The sequence below is a fragment of the Salminus brasiliensis genome, chromosome 6 (genome assembly GCF_030463535.1).
Source record: "Salminus brasiliensis chromosome 6, fSalBra1.hap2, whole genome shotgun sequence".
NCBI lineage: Eukaryota > Metazoa > Chordata > Actinopteri > Characiformes > Bryconidae > Salminus > Salminus brasiliensis.
The window spans coordinates 45,405,802-45,432,248 of NC_132883.1; the positions used below are offsets into that span (position 1 = coordinate 45,405,802).

Here is a 26,447-nt window from a genome sequence, read left to right on the forward strand (position 1 = left end):
TTCCAGCAGCTCTGTCACGAACGTCACCCTCTTACACAGCAACGGACTCTTTGTTCCCTTGGGAGTAAATGGAGTGCAAAAGTTTGTGCACCCCTCCCATGTCACAGTGACACAAAAACGAGTAACACTCAAACAACCACACGGGGAAAACAGAGCAACCGTTCGAAATACCATAGTAACCACCTGGAAGACGTTAGCATCCTACAAACCATGTGGTATTCCATAGCACCCACTTAGAAACACCTTAGCAACCAGTGGCAATCATGCTGAGAATATGAGAAGTGTAGACAGATGTATTACAGTCTGTCAGAGTGAGCGTGTGGATCATATGAACATTATAGAGCATTATAGAGCGCCCCCTACTCTTCCTGTAGTGTATTACAGTCTCTCAGAATGAGAGTGTGGATCATATGAACATTATAGAGCATTATAGAGCGCCCCCTACTCTTCCTGTAGTGTATTACAGTCTCTCAGAATGAGAGTGTGGATCATATGAACATTATAGAGCATTATAGAGCGCCCCCTACTCTTCCTGTAGTGTATTACAGTCTGTCAGAATGAGCGTGTGGATCATATGAACATTATAGAGCATTATAGAGCGCCCCCTACTCTTCCTGTAGTGTATTACAGTCTGTCAGAATGAGCGTGTGGATCATATGAACATTATAGAGCATTATAGAGCGCCCCCTACGCTTCCTGTAGTGTATTACAGTCTGTCAGAATGAGCGTGTGGATCATATGAACATTATAGAGCATTATAGAGCGCCCCCTACTCTTCCTGTAGTGTATTACAGTCTGTCAGAATGAGCGTGTGGATCATATGAACATTATAGAGCATTATAGAGCGCCCCCCTACGCTTCCTGTAGTGTATTACAGTCTGTCAGAATGAGCGTGTGGATCATATGAACATTATAGAGCGCCCCCTACGCTTCCTGTAGTGTATTACAGTCTGTCAGAATGAGCGTGTGGATCATATGATCATTATAGAGCATTATTGAGCGCCCCCTACTCTTCCTGTAGTGTATTACAGTCTGTCAGAATGAGAGTGTGGATCATATGAACATTATAGAGCATTATAGAGCGCCCCCTACGCTTCCTGTAGTGTATTACAGTCTGTCAGAGTGAGCGTGTGGATCATATGAACATTATAGTGCATTATAGAGCGCCCCCTACGCTTCCTGTAGTGTATTACAGTCTGTCAGAGTGAGCGTGTGGATCATATGAACATTATAGAGCATTATAGAGCGCCCCCTACGCTTCCTGTAGTGTATTACAGTCTGTTAGAATGAGCGTGTGGATCATATGAACATTATAGAGCATTATAGAGCGCCCCCTACGCTTCCTGTAGTGTATTACAGTCTGTCAGAGTGAGCGTGTGGATCATATGAACATTATAGAGCATTATAGAGCGCCCCCTACGCTTCCTGTAGTGTATTACAGTCTGTCAGAGTGAGCGTGTGGATCATATGAACATTATAGAGCATCATGCATATACAGCATATATAGGCCAGCAGCTTCCTTCACATCAACCATCAGAATTCAAGGCATGAAAACATTGTTATTATTTTTATTATTGTTTAATATTCCTCCACACACACGGTCCTGCTGTAGTGCTGCTCTGGAGGCTGGGGGGGGGGGGGCGCTCTGGTGCAGAAGTGGGTAATTAATTGGGATCTATTGTGCAGTGAACTCAGGTTTTACTTAACAGGAGGAAAATTGGCACTGACGTGAGCTCCCTCTCTCATCCACTCAAACACAAACACTTTGTGGGTGATTTCTTCCAGACACACACACACACACACACACACACACATACCAAAACTGGCAGCCACTCGAAAATCCCATTTCAGAGAAGATGGAGGAGAAGAAGGAGCGAGGAGAAGCATTTCCAGTTCTCTCGTCTCCTCACACACTGCAGAACTCTGAGAAGATGAGAAGTGTAGACAGATAGATAGATGTATTACAGTCTGTCAGAATGAGCGTGTGGATCATATGAACATTATAGAGCATTATAGAGCGCCCCCTACGCTTCCTGTAGTGTATTACAGTCTGTCAGAATGAGCGTGTGGATCATATGATCATTATAGAGCATTATAGAGCGCCCCCTACACTTCCTGTAGTGTATCACTAACTAAACTAAAGGTAGTGAAGAGGGTTCTGTTCCAGCGAGAGGCAGGATACCTTGTTATCTGAGACTGGATGAGAGCGTAGCGAGAGGCAGGTCCCTCTACAGTTCTATACGAGAGGGAAATAAAGTGAAATCAAGCCAAATAAACCTTCACCATCTGTGCATCTGTGTGAAAACCAGAGGGTGACCAAGGTCAGTACATCATCAGCGCTGGGGCAGTAGCTAATGAAGGCAGGTTTGAGTTCAGGGTCGGGTCCAGCTCTTGTGGTCAAGGTCAGTATCTCGTAATCTCATGAAAAGTTGGGAAAGGTGAGCAGGAAGGAAACGTAGCTCTTTTATCTTTTGTTAACAAGGGATGCAAAAACTAAAATGTATTTAAAAATACAAATTGAAAAATATATTTAATGATAATATTAATATATTCATCAGCTAATTTCATATATTCAGATATTTGTATAAAATATATTTAACAGATACATATGTGGCCATTTTTCTACATTGTAAAAATATATTTTTAAAAACATTTTGAATGTATTTTTTTTCTGGGCGTATGGTCAATGTGAAACCTGTGAAACTGGCCATGTACTGATGATTAAAATGATTAAAATATATTCAAATATATGAAATATATAAATATAAATATATTTTAAACAAATATTTGGATATATAAAATTAGCTGATGAAAACGTTAATATTAGAATAGGTGAAAAATAGGTTAAATTAAATAGGTTTTTAAATTAGAATTTTAAAACACATTTGTTTTAGTTTTTGGTTTAAAAAAGCAAGATATAGCTCAAATGATTAAAATGTTAATCTTTAATAAACAGCATTTTCTTGTATATTACATAAACAAGGTTGATTGATCTAGCACATTTTCAGGCTTACTGCAACCTCCTCCTCGAACACTGCGGACGTAAATGGCATCCGTTCCGCAGAATATCACATCTGTCTGTAACAGGGCTGACCAGAATTGACCCATTCCGGACTCAGTCCAGCAGATTCTGCTGTTCGGGACTTTTTTCTATCTCTCTTTTTATTTCTCTCTCTCTGCTTCTTTAGACGCCGCCCCTCCCCTGACTGTAATACTAATGCCCAACAGGCAGCATCTTTCACCAGCATCCTGCTATTAACTCCATGACCAATGGCAGCAGTCAAAGAGTATTACCTCAGTCATCCACTCTCATAAGGACACACTAGCCACAGGGAGGCTAACGCTAACACACTCACACACACACACATACACACACACACACACACACACACACACAAACACACACACACAAGCATTCAACCCCTAAATCACGAGCTGTGGTGCTCAGCCTCAGAACACACTGGATCCAAGAAGGTTTTCAAAACCACAGTGCAGGTGGGCGACACAATCAGCCCATATGGAAAAAATATATAATCCAAATCTTTTAAAAATATATATTTTTGCAATGTATAAAAATGTCCAAATATTTATCTGTTAAATAAATAAATAAACAAATATTTGATCAGATGAAATTAGCTGAATATGTTAATATTATCATTAAATAGGTTTTTAAATTAGAATTTTAAAATACATTTGTTTTACTTCTTTTTTTCTAGTTTAAAATGTATCTGTACTTAAGAAGCCTGGTTTTGCTTCATTAAATATATATTTGCTGATATTTAGCTTTGATATGCTACATTACATTACGTTACATCGCAAATGTAAAACCATACATGTTCATATATTTTTAAAACTATGAGAAAACATGTTATATATCTTTATATAATGTATCAATTATTTGCAGTAATAATGTAAGCGGGAGAGAGCGCCATCTACCCACCCGGAGAGAGCATGGCCAGTTGGGCTGTCTCGGGCTCCGGCTGCTGATGGCGAAGCAGCCTGACCCAGGTTTCTGATTTACGATCATCGGGTCACAGTGTCAGAGTCTTAGCCTGCTGAGCCACTCGGAGCCCCGAGTAATCACATCTTAAATAAACAGCAACACGTATAATCCTAAAAACAGAAAACACACACACACACACACACCTACACACACTCAGCCCCTAAATCATGAGCTGTGGCGCTCAGACAGCTCAATAGCTCTACACACTGGATCCAAGAAGGTTTCCAAAACCACAAGGCAGGTGGGCGGCGTGCACTCAGGATATGTTACCTGAGAGAAATAGAGTGTGTGTGTGTGTGTGTGTGTGTGTGTGTGTGCAGGATAAGAAATATGAAGACAGGAGCTGTGCTTGTATCTGCTTGTGAATCCTTTTTTAATGATTTTCATTACTGCGAGTACAGACGCAGGCAGCCGATAGCACAAGATGGATGAGGCCCTAGCAGCAGTGTGAGGACACACTGTGTGCTGCAGCCCGGTAAACACACACCGCATGCTACACCGATCAGCCATAACATTAACACCTGAAGCTGAAGGAAAAAAACATTGAGGGCTTAAATTAGGCAGCAGGTGAACAGGCCATGACCACCTACGGCTCATTGATGACCGCCCCCACCTCACAACTTACAGGACCTGGTCCTGGTGTTCTAGCTACCACAGCAGGACACCTTCAGAAGACTTGTGAAGTCCATGCCTCGAATGGTCAGATCTGTTGTAGTGGCACAGCGAGGGCCTACTCAATATTAGAGCAGGTGGTGATAATGTTATGACTGATCAGTGTATATATATATATGCTGTTTGTGGCTGACGGTTTGCTTCTTTAATTTAATGCTGGAGCTACGAAGCTAATGTAGCTAATAAGCAGTGAAAGTAACTGCAGGCCTAAACCATCACACATCTCCTCCAACTGTGTGGAGGTGATCAGTAATCTCTGATAGAACACTGTTATCTAGAACATGGACTTATAAAGCAGGGTCACATTCATGCAGCCCTCATGTGAATGCACTGTTATGCATTATATATATATATTATCTATATGTACACACTGTATAATTAGCTTTTACTGTTGTTTATACTTCTACTGTATTTTTTTCATATATATATAGATATATAGATCATATATAGTATCAGTGACCCCCCGGTACCGTCCAGCCACGTATAAATGCCATTAAAATCTTTCTTCATTGTCTGTTTCTTCCACTGGCAGCAAATTGAGGCAAATCGTAGATCTGTGAGGAGGCCAGGCGGCGCAGTTAATCAGCCTTGCTGAGCCTGACGTGTTTGGCTTCATTTAATTGTACCGGAGCTGTCGACCCAGGGGAACACCGCTGTTCTTTACCCACAGTGCACTGCTGGAATTTCTTACCCACGATGCACTGTTGGGACTTTTAATCAGGCTGGAGCCGGAGAGCACCTGAGGACCTAAAAATTAATCATCGACTGACTTTAACTCTTGAAGGACTTCAGATGGTCTTGTTGTTCCGGTGTGATTCAGTAAACACCGCAGAACTGTTCATATGTGATTAGCTGGCTACACCGTTAATTACACAGTTATTAGAGCTGGGAGCAGGAGTTATTAGTACCACTGACTTTATTAATAAGCTGAATTTATTGGATTTAATAATTAATCATTTTGCAAAAAGTGCTGAATACATAACTGCAAAATAACCACAGTGTTAAAAAATAAATAAATAAATTGTATTTAACATTCAGATCATCTCAGTTAATCCCTAACGTGTTTATAGTCTCAGCTCATTTTAACAACCTATATAATGAATTACGGTCAGTAATGTTCAGAACAACCATGCAAATGGGTGTAGCTTTACCATGGAAGTGGATGTAGCCTAACAATGGAAATTTGCATGAAGTTTTTGGGTGTAAAAAAAAAGGGTGTAGTTTTACTCTGGAAATTTGTGTTGATTTTCTAATAAAATCAGCAAGTGTAGCCATGGAAATGGGTGTAGCTTTACAATAAAAATGGGTGTAGTTTTACCATGGAAGTAGATGTAGCCTAACAATGGAAATTAGCATGGAATTACCATGAAAACGGTGTGGTGTAACCATGGAAGTGGGTGTAGCTTTACCACAGAAATAAGTATAGCTTGAGTGAGTGGGTGTAGTAGTGCTGTAAATAATCCACAGTGAGAGCAGAGGCAGGAATGTTAATAGATTTATTTTGTTTATTAATTAACAAATATTGGATAATCATTAAAGCCCTGTTGCCATGTGTGTGTGTGTGTGTGTGTGTGTGTGTGTGTATATGTGTGTGTGTGTGTGTGTGTGTGCAATAGAGGCCCACAGTGCCCTTACAGACGTATAAAGAAATTGTGGTTTGTGCAGTTATTATGCAATCCCCCTCTCTCTCTCTTTCTCTCAGTATATCTCTCTCCCTCTTATTCTCTCTCTCTCTCTCTCTCTCTCTCTATCTCTGTCTCTCCCTCTCGCAGTATCTCTCTCTCTCTCTCTCTCTCTCTCTCTCTCTCTGTAATGAAATTCTGAATCATTCTCGTGCGAGAGACGATTTGCTGGAGGGTAACGGCTTATCCTCATAATTAAGATGCCATTTGACTTCCCCTCTGTACTCTGCCCTTCGCTATTTCTCTGTGTGTGTGTGTGTGTGTGTGTGTGTTTGAGCTCAGCAGATTTAGCCGCAGATAAAGTCGCAGTATTAACTCATTAAAATCAAGTAATTTGATAGCAAAACACTAACTCCTGACCGCCATGACACAGCAACATCAGCCTTCTGCAGCTACAGCCTCTAACACACACACACACACACACACACACTCACTCACTCACTCACTCACAGCACGAGCTCACTCTGTAGGAGTCAGGTTCACTACGAGGTTCAATTCTTGTACGTCAGAAAACAGCCCAGTTCATTCGAGTGTGGGTGTAGCGTAATCTCTTCCCCACCCACTTTACTCTGATTGGCTGAGATCTCTGTGGGAGGAGAACGCGGTTTCTCCACACTGTGCTTAATATAGTGATATACTCACAACTCAGCTGGGTGTAGCTTTACTCTAGTGTATAACAACTGTACGAGTTGTAGGTGTTGTAGGTGTAGTCTATCCATGGAAATAGCATTAGTGTAACCATGACAACTGGTGTAGTGTAACCATGGAAACTGATGTAGTGTAACCATGGAAATGGCTGTAGAGTAACCATGTAAATGGGTGTAGTGTAGCCATGGAAATAGCGTTGGGGGTTGGGAATGAGTGTAGTGTAGCTATGGAAATAGCATTAGTGTAGCCATGGAAATAGGCGTAATGTAACCATTAAAACTGATGTAGTGTAACAATGGAAATAGCTGTAGTGTAACCATGGAAACGGGTGTAGTGTAGCCATGGAAATTTATTTAGTGTAGCCATGGAAATAGGTGTAATGTAACCATGTAAATGGGTGCAGTGTAGCCATGGAAATAGAGTTAGTGTAACCATGGAAATGAGTTTAGTGTAGCAAAGGAAGTAGGTGTAATGTAACCATGTAAATGGATGTAGTGTAGCCATGGAAATGGGTGTGGTGGAGCCATCGAAATAGATGTGTTTTAATATTATGGAAATAGCTGTACTTTAACCATACACGTGGATGGCCTGTAACCATGGAAATGTGTGGCTCCTGACCATGAAAATAGGTGAAGCTCAATCATGGAAAACCATGGAAATTACGGTAGAGTAAACGAGCGTATCTCATTGATCCATATATCATTCATATCTTATCATCTGGATTATGAGAGCTGGGACACACACACACACACACACACACACACACTGTCTGTCTCTACTGAAACGCTGATAACTACATTTGTACAGTTGGAATCCAGTCATGGTTTGAGATCTTGTCGGTGAGCTAGTTGGAAGAACAGAGCTCAGTTCCTCCAGGGTTCTCCTGGACGCCCCCCAGTCCAGCCAGCACAACGTGGAGGATGTGTTCACCTCCATCAGCAGCAGCAACAGCAGCAGCAGCTCACCTGATTTACCATCATTAAGCCCTGATTTACCACCAAACCAGGTGTTGATCTGAGGAGAACTCTAAATAATACTAGACTCCATGAGGAGAACTTTGGAGATGTTCTAATGATGAACACAGTGATGGAGAACCTCCACCACCTTTTGTAGGAGAGTTATTATTAGTGTTTATTCTGATATCAGGTCTGAGTGTTGGATGATGATCACCACCTCACCACCAACTCCCCATCCCATCCCTTTAAAAAGTACTGGATGGAGCTCCACCACCACCATCATTCCAGAGAACACAGTTCCTCCACTGCTCCACAGCTAAAAGCTGGAGGGCTTTATACCTGGCATTAACAAACATTTGGACCTATATGTGTATATATATAGATGGTGTCTTTCATAAGCAGGCTTCTCGGTTCTTTTCCTCTCTGTGCTGTTTATACTAATCCTCTCCGTGTATTTGTGCAGCGTTCCTCTCGGAGGTGAGGCTCCACTCAGAGAGGTTTTGTAGACTAATTGCTTTCTGACTCATTACAGCTTCCTCTCCGCTCACATCCTTTTCCAGTTAAATGGAGCTGAACGCGGCCTTTACCTGCACGCCTGTTCCACACAGCAGGCCGCCTCGGACATGTTTTTTTGTCTTTTTCTTTTCCTGTTTTATTTATTTATTTCCTTACTGTTTGCTTTCCGAAGCGCTGTGGTGGCATCTGTTCCTCCCGCACAACCGTTTCTACTGAGTCAGAGGCGTACAGTAACAAACAAGACCATAACGAGCTTTATTTTTCCCGACTTCAGCGTCATCAAAGGTATAGTTAGCACACTCTGACTGCCATAACATTACAACCAACTAAAATAACATATTACTGATACTTTGACAAGAACCAGACTGTGATGGTCTAGACAATGACTGGGTCAGAACATCTCCTTAACATCAGAACTCAGGCTTTGTGAGGTGTTCCATTTTCCAAAAGTGAAAGCTCCAAGGAAGGACAACTGGGGTCATGGCTGTCCAAGGCTAATGCTCATGGAGGTCCCACCTCTCAACATACAGGATACCACAGGACACCCTCAGGGGTCTTGTTTAGAGTCCATGTCTAGACGGATTAGAGCTGTTTTGACCTGCACATGATTTGGGCAGGTGGTTTTAATTTAACGGCTAATATATGGTGTACAAGGCCTTGTTTATTGGGTCAGCTCCATCCAATCCAGTTTGAGATGAGTTGAAGTGGCAGAACTAACCGTTCGACCTCAGTACCTGACCTCAGATACAGATGGTCTCGCTATTGTGGGGCTGAATGCAATCAAATTCTCTTCACATCAGTGTTCCAGCTTCTAGTGTGAAGCTTTTCCAGAATAGTATAGGCTGTAAGTGCAGCAAAGGTGGGACAACCTCCCTATTAATACTAGATGAGCATGTGTCCACATACTTTTGTCCTAAATAATTGCCTCCATTCAGGCAGAGAGTGGGGCTGTGTAAGCCGAACTATCTGTACTATCTAAATCTGTGCTGTAATCCAGTCAGAATGGATCAGATTCAGCCGAAGAGCCTGAAGAGCAGGACGTTGAATGATAGTCAGGCTTCTGCACGCGCTCAGTAGCGTCCACTCCATCAGTTTCGGCCCAGCGGTGCGGCTCGTGGTCATCTCTCAGGCTGGAGAGATAATTTTATAAAAAGGTGGCCAGATGAGCAGTGGGCTGCACAGTCAGAGTGCCGGCCTGAACATCAGCTTCCAGACAGAACAGACAGGAGAAAGAAGGTTTTACTAAGAACGAATATCATCTAAATAAAAAACAACAAACAAACTAACAAACCAAACAGCAGTAAACAGCAGCAGCAGCAGCAGCGCATTGCTGTTGTTCTGACGACTCATTAAAGCGAGTAAGTGATTAATGGATTTACTTCATTAAAAAACTACACACAGTAATGCTCCCAGCTGCGGACGCTCGCTATTAGCTATGGATACAGCTGTGCTGCTCATGGGTGAGATGTGGGAAGTATAGTGAAGTAGTCTGTAGTCCTGATTCCATGGAAATGAGTGTAGTATGACCATGGAAATGTGTCTAGTGATCCCATGGAAACGGGTGTAGTATAACTATGGAAATTTGTCTAGTGTTACCATGGAAATGAGTGTAGTATAACCATGGAACCGTGTCTAGTGTTTCCATGGAAATGGGTGTAGTATAACTATGGAAATGTGTCTAGTGTTTCCATGGAAATGTGTGTAGTATAACCATGGAAATGTGTGTAGTATAAACATGGAAATGTCTCTAGTGTTTCCATGGAAATGGGTGTAGTATAACTATGGAAATTTGTCTAGTGTTACCATGGAAATGAGTGTAGTATAACCATGGAACCGTGTCTAGTGTTTCCATGGAAATGGGTGTAGTATAACCATGGAACCGTGTCTAGTGTTTCCATGGAAATGGGTGTAGTATAACCATGGAAATTTGTCTAGTGTTACCACGGAAATGGGTGTAATATAACCATGCAAATGTGTGTAACATTACCATGGAAATGGGTGTAGTATAACCATGGAAATGTGTGCAGAATAACTTTGGATATGGTGGATTATAAGTATGAACACAGGTGCACTGCAAACATGGTAAGAGGTGTGGCGTAATTGTTGTGGGTGTAGCAGATAGTGGGTGTAATATATCTTAACTGTAATGTGTGTAGCATGTCAATGCATCTGATGTATCCATGAAACTACATGTAGTGCAACCATGGGAACTAATGTAGTGTAACCATGGAAATGGGTCATGCACCTTGCAAATGGGTGTAGCATAACTACAGAAATGGCAGTAGTGTAACCATGGAAATGACAGCAGTGTAATCATGGAATTCCATTTAGGATACCAGTGCAAATAGGTGCAGTGCAACCAACGCAATTACATCTGTGTAACCATGGAAACGCAACTAGTGTAACCATTGAAGTCCATCTAGTGTAACCGTGGAAATGGGTGTAGTGTAACCATTGAAATGCGACTAGTGTAACCATGGAAATTAGATTAACATAACCATGCAGCAGAAAAATAGTTTGTGAAAAATGTTTAATAATTGTCACAGTGAACGCCGCAATATGCAAATGAGCTGTCTGACCAATCACAGTGCAGTCTACTGACCATCCAAGTGTTCATGCAGTCCAACGAAGGTGAATTATTTTGGTCCCAATTGCAGGTCAGTATTTCACCATGTCACATGATGGATTGAGCAGTGCGTGGTCGATATCTCCGTGGTGATGCACAGCGGCGTAATCGTGCAGCACTACCGGTTCCATCAGGCCCAGGTTGATTATTCTGCTCCTAAAACCAGGGGGGCTTTGTCTCTGAAGCAGAACAATGGAAGCGGTTCAGCTTCCGCCGTGTCGGAACTCTAAGCGTTTTTGCTGTTTCCCGAGTGTTCGCCGTTGTTTTGCTGCTCATTATCATCTTGATTTCCCCGGAGATGTCTCATTTGAGGCTGCTAAGCAAAGATGAATGGAACTGTGCCTCTCTAATAAATGCGCAGAGGTGTAGCCAAGCACACTGTTCAGCCTCAGAGTGAGTTATAATCGCTGCTCCACACTCGTTCATCAGCCGCCAGGGATTCCTGCACAGTCTTTATCAATGACACCGACTTACAAGCAGTTCCAACAGAACATCTGATTCTCGAACTTCCTGTCTGTTCGAGGGGAGAGGCGGAGCTCCGGACTGGACCACGGAACAGTAATCATTAGGGATGAGCGATGATACCACATCCATATCAGTATCAGCTGATAATTCCCTTAAAAAAAAAAGCACATCGGCAGCAGACACATACCATACTGTTTCAGATGGTTGCTAAGGTATCACAGGTGCTGTCCAGTTGCTAGGGTATTCCTGGTGGGTCTTAAGGTGTTGCTAGTGTTAAGTGCTAAGGTGTCTCAGGTTATGCCGTTGTTATGGTGTTTCTGGTGGTTTGATGGTTTTGCTATGCAGTTGCAATGGTATTTCGAGCATTACTAAGGTGTTCTAGGTGGTTGCTAAGATGTTGCTATGTAGTTGCTGTGGTATTCCTGGTATATTTTAGCTGATTTGTATGCAGTTGCTGTGGTATTCCTGGTGGTGTTGCTATGCAGTTACTGCAGGTGCTAAGGTGTCTCAGGTTATGCCGTTGTTATGGTGTTCCTGGTGGTTTAAGGGTTTTGCCTTGCAACAGTTACTACAGGTGTCCTACATGATTGCTAAAATGTGGCTATGTAGTTGCCGTGGTATTTCTGGTATAGTTCTATTTCTGGTGGTCTTTATGGTGTTGCTATGCAGTTCCTGCTGTATTTGCGGTGGATTCTAAGATGTCCCAGGTTAAGCAGTTGGTATGGTATTCCTGGTGGTTCTTAGGGTGTTGCCATGTAGTTGCCGTGGTATTCCTGTTAAATTTTTTGATGCTTGATATGCAGTTGCTGTGGTATTCCTGGTGGTTCTTAGGGTGTTGCCATGTAGTTGCCGTGGTATTCCTGTGATATTTTAGATGCTTGATATGCAGTTGCTGTGGTATTCCTGGTGGTTCTTAGGGTGTTGCCATGTAGTTGCCGTGGTATTCCTGTGATATTTTAGATGCTTGATATGCAGTTGCTGTGGTATTCCTGGTGGTTCTTAGAGTTTTGCTACGCACTTGCTTTAGTTATTTATGTTATTGCTATACAGTTGCTATGGCATTTCCTGCATTACTAAGGTGTGCCAGGAGGTTGCTAAGATGTTGCTATGCAGTGGTCATGGTATTTCTGGTATATTTTAGGTTATTGATGTGCAGCTGCTGTGGTATTCTTGGTGGTTCTTTGGGTGTAGCTATGCAGTCACTACAATATTTCAGGTGGTCCCCACAACGTCTGCATGTTCATGCTTCCATGAGACTGGGACCCCACAAAGTGATAAAAACACACAGGCCTGTTCAGGACGGTGAAGAGCAGCAGAGTGGTGTAATTGGGCGTGACTCCAGCGGCTCTTCTGTAAAGTTTTCTGTTCAAACTGGAGATGTTTTTTGCACCACTGCACTCTCTCTCTTTCTCACACACACACACACACACACAAATACACACGCACACACATAAACTGCTCCAGGAACACCAGAGTAGCCCCTAATAAGCCCAGGCCGGCGTGAGAAAAAGTGCACATGCTCAGCAGGACCACACAGAGCAGAGCAAAGCAAAGCAAAGCAAAGCACTCGTACTAGTCAATTCATTCAATAACACACACACACACACACACACACACACACACACAAACACACACACACACAATCAATCTGCGGCCCACAGCAGCCTGTGAAGGTTACTCCATTTCACCCTGATGGGACACTTACAATATAAAGGGCACAATCCCACCAGTGTGTGTGTGTGTGTTTGTATGTGAGTGTGTATGTGTGTGTGTGTGTGTGTGTGTGTTTTTTTCAGAACTATTTAAAGGCATACTATTAGTTCTACCTTAAATCAGCAGCTTCAGGATCATGCTGATGCTCCACTGATTGGGTGGAACAGGGAGAACGGCGTCTCCATCGTTCCCACTCCGGGCCGGAACACTAAACACGGGTCTTAACAGAACCTTCACATAACCCTAAATATAATATAATGTATTTTATGTTGCTGATGATACAAAATTGCATTATAAAAATATTTATATTTATTGTAATGTACTTATTATTTTGTAGTATTGCAATTTTATAAATGCACTACATAGACAAAAGTATTGGGACACCTACTCATTCACTGTTTCTTTTGAAATCAGGGGTATTAAAAGAGTTTCTCCTGCTTTTGTTGGAGTCACTGTCTCTACTGTGTTAGAAAGAAGACTTTCTACTAGATTTTGGAGGGACATTGCTGTGAGGATTTGATTGCATTCATCAACAAGATGATGATAACCACCTCACCTCATCCCAAAAGCACCACCATCATTCCAGAGAACACAGCTCTTCCACTGCTCCACAGCTCCTCAATGCTGGGGGGCTTTATATACCCCTCTAGCCCACGCCTGGCATCATTAGGCAGCATGGAGCCAATAGGGTCATGATGATGATCTGCTCCAGAGAGTCCTATTCTATTGGCAGAACTTTTATATATTTTAATATTAGATTGATATTTAATAAGCAATATAATTACACTAATGGTAGTGTGTGTGTAGGTGTAGCCGTCCAGCTGTTCTTTGACGGTTATTTGTGGAGTAAATCAAGAAATCGGTCGGTTGTTTTTGCCGTTGTTTGAAACTGGCTTTGCTTCTACAGGTGATAGATCAGATTCCACAGCCGACGTCCCGGTTCTCCAGCAGATATCGACTTCCAGAGCTTCCTGAACAGCAGGCCAGTCAGCCACATCTGAGGGAGCTCTTATATAAAGATCAGGCAGTAAAGACTTTATGTACTAACAAGCACTGTCTTGCAGTGTGTGTGTGTGTGTTTGTGTGTACAGGAGCGTCCAGGCGGGTCGTACAGGCCTGTAGCTCAAGTAAAAAAAAAAAAAGCTTCATTTAGAGAGTCATCACTCATCCAGACTGGAGCAGCTCAGCGCTGGGAGGAACAGTAATAAAAACAACAGGCCACACAGAACCCCAGAACCCCAGAACACGAGGAGAGGCAGGGCCGCTGACAGGGATTTTGGGCCCCATGAAAAGATATTACACTGGGCCCCACAGCTCTAACAGTCCTGCCAAGGTATTCAATTAATTCCTTCTTTAGGGCCCCTGTCAGTCACTGGACTCCTACCCCCCCACCCCAATACTGCACCCCTGAGTGATCCATCAGCAGTAATCGTTTCTGACCCGTATTTTAATTAATCAAGTGGAGATTTGTTATTATTGATGATCAGATAATCAGTTCTAAATGGATACAAATACAGACACCAGTAGGAGGCTTTAATAGGGAGGGATTTAATTGAGTCCAGTCCTTGCTAACAAGTGTACCTCAGGCTAACAGAGGCTAACCCTAGCTAACATGTTTAATCCAGGCTCACCCTAGCTAATAGGTTCACCTCAGGCTAGCTTGCAGGTTTGATTATGTCTAACTCTAGCTAACAGGTTTACCTCAGGATATCTCTTGCTAACAGGTTTACCTCAGGGTATCTCTTGCTAACAGGTTTACCTCAGGGTATCTCTTGCTAACAGGTTTACCTCAGGGTATCTCTTGCTAACAGGTTTACCTCAGGGTATCTCTTGCTAACAGGTTTACCTCAGGATATCTCTTGCTAACAGGTTTACCTCAGGATATCTCTAGCTAACAGGTTTACCTCAGGATATCTCTTGCTAACAGGTTTACCTCAGGGTATCTCTTGCTAACAGGTTTACCTCAGGATATCTTCAGCTAAAAGGTTTACCTCAGGATATCTCTTGCTAACAGGTTTACCTCAGGGTATCTCTTGCTAACAGGTTTACCTCAGGATATCTCTTGCTAACAGGTTTACCTCAGGGTATCTCTTGCTAACAGGTTTACCTCAGGGTATCTCTTGCTAACAGGTTTACCTCAGGATATCTCTTGCTAACAGGTTTACCTCAGGGTATCTCTTGCTAACAGGTTTACCTCAGGATATCTTCAGCTAAAAGGTTTACCTCAGGATATCTCTTGCTAACAGGTTTACCTCAGGATATCTCTTGCTAACAGGTTTACCTCAGGGTATCTCTTGCTAACAGTTTTACCTCAGGATATCTCTTGCTAACAGGTTTACCTCAGGGTATCTCTTGCTAACAGGTTTACCTCAGGATATCTCTTGCTAACAGGTTTACCTCAGGGTATCTCTTGCTAACAGGTTTACCTCAGGATATCTCTTGCTAACAGGTTTACCGAACAATTACTCTGCCTAGCATGTTTTATTGAGTCCATCCCTTGCTAACACATGTACTTCAGGCTTATTCTAGCTAGCAGGTTTAACAAAGTCGAATCCTTGCTAACAGGTTTACTTAAGGCTTACCTCTGGCTATCTGGTTTAATTATGTCTAACCCTAGCTAACAGGTTTACCTGTAACACAGACTAACTCTGGCTATCTGGTTTAATTTAATCTAACTCTATCTAATAGATTTAATTTATGATATCTCTAGCTAACAGGTTTACCTCACACTAACTCTAGCTAGCACATTTAATTGAGTACAACCCTTGCTAAAAACATGTACTTCAGGCTTATTATAGCTAGCAGGTTTAATGAAGTCTAACCCTTGCTAACAAGTTTACCTCAGGTTTACCTCGGGCTAGTTGGCTTGATTTAGGCTAACTCTAGCTAACAGATTTCCCTCACACTAACTCTAGCTAGCACATTTAATCAGGTCTAAGCCTTGCTAACAGGTTTACCTGTAACACAGGTAGCTCTGGCTATCTGGTTTGATTTAGGCTAACTCTAGCTAACAGGTTTACCTCAGGATGTCTTCAGCTAACAGGTTTACCTCAGGATGTCTTCAGCTAACAGCTTTACCTCAGGATGTCTTCAGCTAACAGGTTTACCTCTTGCTTTACAACCCTTACACAGGTTTAATGAAGTCTAACCCTTGCTAGACCGGCTAACCACAGCTAAAACTGTTGTAGAGTGCCCAGTAACCGGTCGAGGGTCACTGGGCAGTGGAATCAGGGCGGCGAACATCAGACTGGACTTGGATATCTCTGATATTTTGTTAGAAATGTTTAATAATTGGTATTTAATAGAAAGACAAAACTAAAAATACCTGGAAAGCGTCAGTGTGTGAGATTAAGAAGCGGATCTCAGTGTTTTCATGTAAACGCAGTTACTGACAGTTTCCGTTAATAAGCCCAGCGGAGAGGGAATCTGTGAATGTGAACGGGCTGACATTTCTTTATCCTCATTATCAGACGTGCTCACAGATGATGGGCCGGCCGAGGTTATTCCGAATAATAAGACATGGTTTGTGGTCAGGAGCTCGGCGGGCCGGTTCTCCCGCTCCTGCACTCGCTCGCAGACGGAGAGCAACAGCAATTAACCATCATGCGCCAGTGGAGCGCGGTGCGGGCCTCTATTTTAGACGAGCACTGGGAGGTTCGCTGTTGTCGTTATTTTGTCCTATTAACATAATTTGTCTCTGCGTATCCGTGGCGCTGACTGCGAGCTGGAATTAAGCCGTGGAGGAAGCTGGGCTTCAGAAAAGCATCAGGAGAAAAAAGCAGGAAGGGAAGAAATGCGTCTGGTTCTCGCCAGCGCTGATAAGATTTCTTTCAACTAAGCAGGAGATTCCTCAGACTGCCTCCCCGCGTAGCGCTGGGCTTATTGGTTGGCTCTTTTGAGTCTTTTTTGTTTCCTTCTTTGTAATATAGCTCTGACTCTTCTGTTATTGACTCACTATTCTTCCTCACATCCATCAAAGTCAGCGTTTTTACCAGGGGGAGGTTTTGTCACTCCAGGACATGATTTCTATGTTAATGGTTTTTGAGTTTTGCTACGATGTGAGTTGCAGAAACGACGTTGCAGAACCAGAAGAAAGATTTGTGAGACGTCTCCAGCTCAGGAGTTAAAAGATAGAGAAAGCTGGAAGCAGCAGAGAAACAGACAGAACATACCTATAGATATTCGATATGGACAAAAGTATTGGGACACCTGCTCTCTCATTGTTTCTTCTGAAATCAAGAGTATTAAAGAGCTGATCCTGCTTTTGTTGGAGTAACTGTCTCTACTGTCCAGAGAAGAAGACCTTCTACTAGATGATCAGCACTCCACCTTATCCTCAACTCCCCTGGGGGGCTTCATACCCCTCTAGTTCACGGCTGGCTTTAGGCAGCATGGTGCCAATAGGTTCATGATTATCTGCTCCAGAGAGTCTTATTCTATTGGCAGTACTTCTCTACATGTACTAGACAAGCTGAATGTCAAGAATGGGTGCAATCTAAAGTATCTGACACACTTTGAGAAGAGCCGACCTGGGTCAGACTGGGTCAGAACATCTCCAAAATCTCAGGCAGGCCTTGTGGGCTGTTCCCTTCTTGGTATGCAGGAGTCAGTACCTCAGTACCTACCAAAAGAGAGGACATCTGGGGTCATGTGTGCCCGAGGCTCATTGATTCAAATGGAGACCCCACCTCCCAACTTCAACATCTTGGTGCCAGTTACTGCAGGACACCTTCAGAGGTCTTGTTGAAGCCATGCCTTGATGGGTCAGAGTGAAGGTCTGGTTGGATCCCTTAGAAGACCTACTGTAGTTCTAACGTAATGCTGACTAAGAAAAAAGGTGTGGGAACACAGTGCAGCGCCCCCTGCTGTGTATGGAGCCACACACTGGTCAGAGGGCCCATGCTAGCTTCTGTCCTCCTCAAAGAGTGTCTACAATGGGACGTGGGCATCAGAACTGGACCATGGAGAAATGGAAGAGGGTGGTTTGGTCTAATTGGTCATGTGTGGGTGGAGAAGACATGGCATCAGAAGATGTCCTATAGGAAAAAGGGAGAGCTGGTAGGGGTAGTGTGATGGTCTAGGAAATGTTCTTTATTTATCACCTACGCATCGCTAAACTACACCCTTAATGGCAGGTGGATTTAATGCTATGGCTGACTGGTGTAGGACACATCAGTCGGGCTCTACTTCATACACAAATAAAGCGGTGAGCCGCTAGTCAGGATCACTTGTCAGAGCATCCGCAGTCTGATACTGACTCGGCTGAGAAGGGAGGATAATAAGTGGAACTGCAACGGGCTGCGAATTGTAATAATAAAGCTCAGTCTAGTTTATTAGAGCATTTCCTGAAATCACAGTCACGGTTCAGCAGGGGTCAGAGCACAGCCACGTCCATAATCATAAACCACAGAAAACAGGCCGGAATAGAAACTAGAGAGGGGAAAAAAACACATGAGGCTGGAAAACACTGGGAAATAACAGCCCAGAGCTGCAACATCACGAATACTGATATTGACAAAAATATTGGGACGTCTGCTCATTCCGTTACTGCCTTTACTGTCCAGGAAAAACGTTCCACTAAATTTCGGAGCATTGCTGTTGGATGAGCAACCAATCAGAACAGAGCTCATTTACATATATCATTTACATTTACATATATCTGTGTATGCAGGGGTCACAATCTAACTGGGTCATTGGTTCTACCGAGGTCTTGTGGAGTCCATGCCTCAATGGGTCAGAGCTGTTTTGGCAGGACTAAGGGGACCTACACTATATCAAGCAGGTGGTTTTAATGTTATGGCTAATGGGTTTGTAGAAACTAACCTGCAGTAGTAGACTGTTTCTCTGATGTCACGACAGCTCATTTACATGTCTCTACCTTTTCGGCCCACTACAGGTTAGCCCCGCCCACTCACACTGCAGTTCTTGGGAGCTCTTATTGCTTTTTGCTAGGTGTTTCTAATAAAGTGGCCAATGAGGAAGCACTGAAGAAGGTGTTTCTAATAAAGTGGCCAGTTAGGACGCACAAAAGAAGGTGTTTCTAATAAAGTGACCGATTAGGATGCACAAAAGTAGGTGTTTCTAATAAATGGCAACTGAGGAAGCACAAAAGAAGGTGTTTCTAATAAAGTGGCCAAATAGGAAGCACTCAATACTTTAGAAAAGTGGAGCTCCAGGAGATCCATAAAAAGCAGACACATGTAGGATGCCTTCAAGATGATTTCACTTGCTAAGGGATCACTTTCTGGGACGCAGCCCGCTCTCACACACTGACAAACACACTGCGAGAAACGCTAACGACGTACATTCATTAAACTTTCCCTCCAGGAGCTTCAGGAACCTCAGTGAGTTCGCAGAATGTGGTGTTACCTTAGATGACTGGCGGCTTTCTTGCTTCTCTCCTCACAAACTCATCCACCAAATGATCTAAGCCCAGCTTTTTAATGAGCTCTGAGTCCATGGCTCACAGAGTCGGCGTTTGGCCCGTTCCACTTCTCAGGTCATTTTTAATCTGCCCCATTAAGCAGGTACTTCTTACAGCAACGCTGCTCCTCTAGCTTCTCTTTCCTCCTAATGTACCTCCTCTAATGAGCGCCCTATCGCTGACCCAGCCGCTCACACACAGCTTGCATAACCTTTCTAGAAAAGAACTGACCAATAGGATGGGACATTCTGGAGATGTTTCCAATAAAATGGCCAGTAAGGAAGCGCTAAAGTAGATGTTTCTAATAAAGTGGCCAAATAGAAAGCACTGAAGTAGGGGGTTTCTAATAAAGTGACCAGTGAGGAAGCGATAAAGTAGATGTTTCTAATAAAGTGGCCAGTTAGGATGCACTGAAGTAGGTATTTTTAATAAAGTGGCCAAATAGGAAGCACACAATAAGGTGTTTCTAATAAAGTGGCCAGTGAGGACGCACAAAATATGGTGTTTCTAATAAAGTGGCCAGTGAGGAAGCACTAAAGTAGGGGTTTTTAATAAAGTGGCCAAATAGGAAGCACTGAAGTAGGGGGTTCTAAAAATGTGACCAGTGAGGAAGCACAAAAGTAGGTGTTTCTAATAAAGTGGCCAATGAGGAAGCACAAATGTTGGGGTTTCTAATAAAGTGGCATTCAGTGGAGTGGCAGAACTGATCATCTGACATCCAAACTTGAGCTAATGCAGTCAAATCATCCTCATGGCAATGTTCTAACAGCTAGTGTGAAGCCTGTCCAGGAGAGCAGAAGCTGATACTGCAGCAACCGGCGAACAGACGTCTGGTCAACACCTGTTTTATTGAGTCAAACACAGTGAACACAAATGCAATATCACTTGCAAAATCAGACTCTGGCAGCATTTCCCCAGAATCTGGACACCCATCATCACTTCTGCTGAATCAGACGTTTGCACTAATAGCTCTGCCACTCAGACTGGGACTTGTGAGGGATGAATATTTGACTGGTGCCAAGACTGAGACGAAGTATTAGCACTTATTTTCTGCATTCTTGTGTAATTCTGTAATCCACTGCGGTCAACATCAGTCTGTGAAGCTGCACTAAAGTACACTAAATGGACAAAAGTATTGGGACACCTTCTCATTTACTGTTTTTTCCTAAATCAAGGATATTAAAGGAGCTGATCCTGTTCTTGTAGGAGTAACTGTCTCTACTGTCCAGAGAAGAAGACTTTCCACTAGATTTTGGAGGAGGAGCATTGCTGTGAGAGTTTGATTCCATTAGAGACAAGAGTGTTAGTAAGGTCAGGATGTTGGCGAGATGATCACCACCCCAACACCTCATCATCCCCAACTCCCCAACTCATCCCATCCAAAAGTACTGGATGGAGCTCCTCCACCATCATTCCAGAGAACACAGTTCCTCCACTGCTCCACAGCTCCTCAATGCTGGGGGGCTTTATACCCCTCTAGCCCACGCCTGGCATTAGGCAGCATGTACTATTGGCAGTACTTCTTCTCTACAGGGACTAGACAAGTGTCAGCAGAGAGTGGCTGATTGCATTAACTAGAAGGCATGTCCACAAACATTTGGACAGATAGTGTGGGTGTTTCTAGGAAAGTTTCCAACTGGTGGAAGCGTGTGTTGTATCTGTGTTGGGTTTTGGAAACAGGTACTGCTCCACGTCTCGCAGTTCTCCAGCAGCTGTTTTCCCCCTCCGTGAACGTCTGGAGCGTCGGAGTGTGTTTCTGTCTGAGTGTGTTTCTCCCTGACTGACACTAAAGCAGTGTGTGATTGTTCTGCTGTCAAACACTGCCAGACTCCACTGTCACCTCACCAGTCCCGAGATGGGCTTAAAGACACACACACACACACACACAAAGAGAGAGAGAGAGAGAGAGAGAGAGAGAGAGAGAGAGAGAGAGAGAGAGACAGAGAGAGACAGCACTTGTGGCTCCCTGTAGTCTCAGGTAATAGGCTGTCTCTGCAGATGACCATCAGAGTTCACTTCCCACTGAGATGATTGGAAGCGAAGGATGGAAAAAGGTGAAGAATGGAGAGAGAGAGAGAGAGAGAGAGAGAGATTGAACGAGAGGTAGACTGCTTTCAGATTGAAATGTCACCGGGGGAAAGGATACCACATGCTAATACACACGCTCCATGCAGTTAATAAACGTCCATCAAAGCGCTCTCACGCGGCTGACTGTACTGCGCAGGCCGAATGCCGTCACTCACGCGCTGAAGCCTGCTTATAAGGCCTGAAGAACAGCGAGAGGGGAGGAAAAGTAGGCTCCTGAGCCTCTGAGCTGTTAGAGCTCCTCCCAGCCTTGGCTGCGTTGAAGGACTTCGCCTCTCTGTTCATTAGAAACTCTCCAGTCCTCGGCCGGAGATGCTCCACTGATCCTTCTGGAGCAAGTACTCTGCAGAATGGGGCTTAACTGTCAGCCTCAGCACTTAACCCGTCCACTTTATTAGAAACTCCATCCTTGTGCTCCCCACTCACTGTCCACTTTATGACGTACATCTACCTACCTTAGTCTTAGGCAGCCGTGGAAACACTGTAGATCTCAGCAGTGAGAGTGTCTACTTATAAAAAGGTTTATTTGGGTTTATTCTAATGTTATATAGAGTTAATTACAGGTAGACACTCACTGACCACTGGCTTTATGTTTATTTGGGTTTATTCTAATGTTATATAGAGTTAATTACAGGTAGACACTCACTGACCACTGACTTTATGTTTATTTGGGTTTATTCTAATGTTATATAGAGTTAATTACAGGTACACACTCTCACTGACCACTGACTTTATGTTTATTTGGGTTTATTGTAATGTTATATAGAGTAAATTACAGGTAGACGCTCACTGACCACTGACTTTATGTTTATTTGGGTTTATTCTAATGTTATATAGAGTTAATTACAGGTAGACACGCTCACTGACCACTGACTTTATGTATATTTGGGTTTATTGTAATGTTATATAGAGTAAATTACAGGTAGACGCTCACTGACCACTGACTTTATGTTTATTTGGGTTTATTCTAATGTTATATAGAGTTAATTACAGGTAGACGCTCACTGACCACTGACTTTATGTTTATTTGGGTTTATTCTAATGTTATATAGAGTTAATTACAGGTAGACGCTCACTGACCACTGACTTTATGTATATTTGGGTTTATTGTAATGTTATATAGAGTTAATTACAGGTAGACATTGACCACTGACTTCAGCTTGAATCCAAATAAACATACAGTTGGTGCTCAGCTCCACCCCTGCCGTTACAATATTTGACACTATGAAGATAAATGTTCAATTTTGGGTTAGGCCACGCCCACTTTCAATTTAAATATATACAGAGATACAAATATATAGCATTTCATTAGTGTCCACATACTTTTCGCCATATATTATATAATGTTTGCTAGAATACACAGTCATCTTTGTAAACTTTGGACTAATTGTAGATGCTTAAGAGGACCACAGTTTAAATAACGATGATGATGATGATGATGATGAAACATCTGGGATGTTCAACCCCTCACTGTGCGTGCGAGTGCGTGAGTGTGTAAGAAGGTGCACTTGGCGTCTGTGATGCGTCCGTATCGGGGCTGGGGTCTGTGCCGTGCCGCTGCAGACTGCTATTTGGTGCTGAAGGTGATTAAAGCCTGTGTTTAATGAAGGGTCGGGGACAGGAACAGGACGCTGGAGAGCACTAATGGAGATGTAATGGGTGACTCACTCTGACGTGTGCACGCACACTTACCTGACGCTAGCCTGGATAATTATAGGCCAATTAGCATAACAATGCCACACAGTACCAGTGCGGTGGCACAGCCTGACATATTGCTCATGTGTTACAGCTTCCCGCACCAGAACAGTCAGAACTGCAGGAGCAATAAACAAATCAACATGCACTACATGTCCAAAGGTTTGTGGACACCCCTTCTAATGAATGCATATCAGCTACAGAACTGTGTTCTCTGGAATGATGGACTTTGGGGATGAATTGGGGATGATGAGGTGGGGTGTTTATCCTGATCCACCATCCTGATCTCACAGATGCTCTTGTCGCTGAATGCAATCAAATTCTCACAGCAATGCTCTTCCTCCAAAATCTAGTAGAAAGTCTTCTTCTCTGGACAGTAGAGACAGTTACTCCAACAGAAGCAAGAGAAACTCTTTAATACCCTTGATTTCAGAAGAAATAGTGAATCAGAAGGTGTCCCAATACTTTTGTCCGTATAGAGTAGTGGGTGGGAGTTGGGTTATTAATGTAGAAAGTAGGTGCGAAGGACTAAAGGGAAATTTGTCAGAGCTGCTCAGCAAAGACACGGCAAATAAAATGCAAAATGTCTTAAAATGGAGTCTAGGAGGAGAGAGAACACGTGTGTGTGTGTGTGTGTGTGTGTGTGTGTTAAGCTATCTGTAAAGTACAGCAGAGGGAACGACGAATAATAAAAAGAAATGGAATTGAGTTCTGAGTGCCGGCTGGATTTCCTGTGGCGGAGTGGTGGCAGGCTGCTTATGCACATATAGCAGTGACAGTGTGTGTGTGTGCGTGTGTGTGTGTGTGTGTGTGTGTGTGTGTCTGTGTGAGAAAGAGAGGAGACATGCACTCACATATGCCACATTTCATCCCATCACTGAGGTGGGGGAGAACCCCGTCTCCCCTGATAACTGGAGACAGAGCTCCGCACCTCCTGATGTGGGCTGACAGAGAGACTTAGAGAGCAGCAAAGGCACACACACACATACACACACACACTGTGTATACACACACACACACACACTGATTACACACACATGGATGTCACCTAGGGTTGCCATAATTCTCTATAATGTTCATATGATCCACACGCTCATTCTGACAGACTGTAATACACTACAGGAAGCGTAGGGGGCGCTCTATAATGCTCTATAATGTTCATATGATCCACACGCTCATTCTGACAGACTGTAATGCACTACAGGAAGCGTAGGGGGCGCTCTATAATGCTCTATAATGTTCATATGATCCACATGCTCACTATTTATTTATTTTTTTTGTCTGTGTTTTTCAGGTGAAGATTTCTACGAAGCTACTCCCTACGAGCCTCTGCCCCCTGTCCGTCACTCTGATGCCTTCCGTCTGGCCTCCATCACTTCTGGTAAACAGTTTTATGGGTTATTATTATATTATTATTCAGTCTGAATTTGGGGTTTCAGAGCTGTTCGAGAATCTATGACGTGCTAATATTTTGCCAAGACCACAGAGAGAAGTTGTGTTCAGTCTGGCTTCAGGCAGGTAACAGAAAGCTAATGATACACTCCCCGGCCACTTTATCAGAAACCCTTTCCTTGTAGCTCCACCTTACTAGTCTACAGTCAGAGACCATAGCTCATTTGTTGAGGCACATGGTGCACTCTTTACAGCGGTGATGAATGGTACCTGGCGTCGGTCGCCATGACTACAACAACACAGATACAGCCCTAATTTATCTCCTATCCAAACCCACCAGTGCAGCTACACGAGTCTTCTGAGTTTTATATGGAGGATGATGAGGATGATGATGATGATGATGAAGGTAAAATAGTGGAGAATCTGAACTAATGCAGTTCTCTTTAGGGACTACTTTCTGTAGCCGCACTACACCCTGCAGCATGTATCCCTCCACCATTTTAATGATCTGATTTTAAAAGCAGGTTCTAGAGCCGAGCTCTTCTCAGAACTCTGGTAGAACCGTGTCTCAGGCATCAGGCAGCGTCTTCATCACCATTAGGTGAAGAACTTTCTGTGAGGAGCTTTTAGTAGAGCTTCAGACGTCTGCTTCCCTTCACCTCCACTGTAGAACCACAGCTCTGACTGGGGGAGCTTATCTAGAACCTCCACTGTAGACCTTCAGCTCTGACTGGGGGAGCTTATCTAGAACCTTCACTGTAGAACTCCAGCTCTGACTGGGGGAGCTTATCTAGAACCTCCACTGTAGAACTCCAGCTCTGACTGGGGGAGCTTATCTAGAACCTTCACTGTAGAACTCCAGCTCTAATTGGGGGAGGATATCTAGAACCGAGCGTTTCACACCAAACCCCACTCCGCCCAAATGAGTGTGTTTATTTAAACATTTGACTAATCAGTTGCTGACCAGTGTTGAATGCAGTAGGAGGGGTGGATGGACCACAGGTCGAGCTGGACACTGATGGACACTAGTGGAGCCCGTAAAGTAGCCAGTCAGTGTGTGTTATTGTTTGTATGTGAAGCAGTGAAGCCAGTGTGTGGGATGAGATGTGGCTTTTAGGTGGTTTGTGAGCACAGCGTGAAGGAATGGCTGGTTTATTCGGCTGGAATCTAAACATCGGAGGCTTTTTGTAGCAGCAGCATCAGGTAAGGTTGGCGCTTAATTCACTGAGCGAGATCATTACAGAAGGCCGGGTTTAGCAAAATGATCGACTCCCCCACACCGCCGGAGCCGCAGACAGCGCAGAAAACACACAGCCTTCATTTTTATTCAGCGCTGACAGAACACCCTCGGAATGACAAAGCTTAACGTGCAGCGGAGAGCGAGGCGGGTGTCACAGGGTTGCCAGATCCTCACATCCTGCTGATTGTGTTGCATAACAGCAGTTTTTTTGTGTGTGTGTGTGTGTGTGTGTGTGTGTCTCTGAGGGTCGTCTTTGAGTGGGAGCTGCTTGTTGAGAGTTTCGTTTCGGGATGTTTTTATCCCAAATAACTGCTGAGTTGAAAATGCGGG

The 26,447-nt window shown here is 43.5% G+C and overlaps 1 protein-coding gene across 1 annotated transcript in view; it reads left to right on the forward strand.

Moving 5' to 3' along the window:
* The window catches only part of gfra2a (GDNF family receptor alpha 2a), an 85,516-nt gene that overhangs the window by 9,004 nt on the left and 50,065 nt on the right, over window positions 1-26,447 (forward strand). Inside the window, exon 3 of the mRNA XM_072682575.1 lies at window positions 24,780-24,866. Coding sequence (XP_072538676.1) covers window positions 24,780-24,866 — 87 coding nt within the window. The remainder of the gene's footprint in view (window positions 1-24,779; window positions 24,867-26,447) is intronic.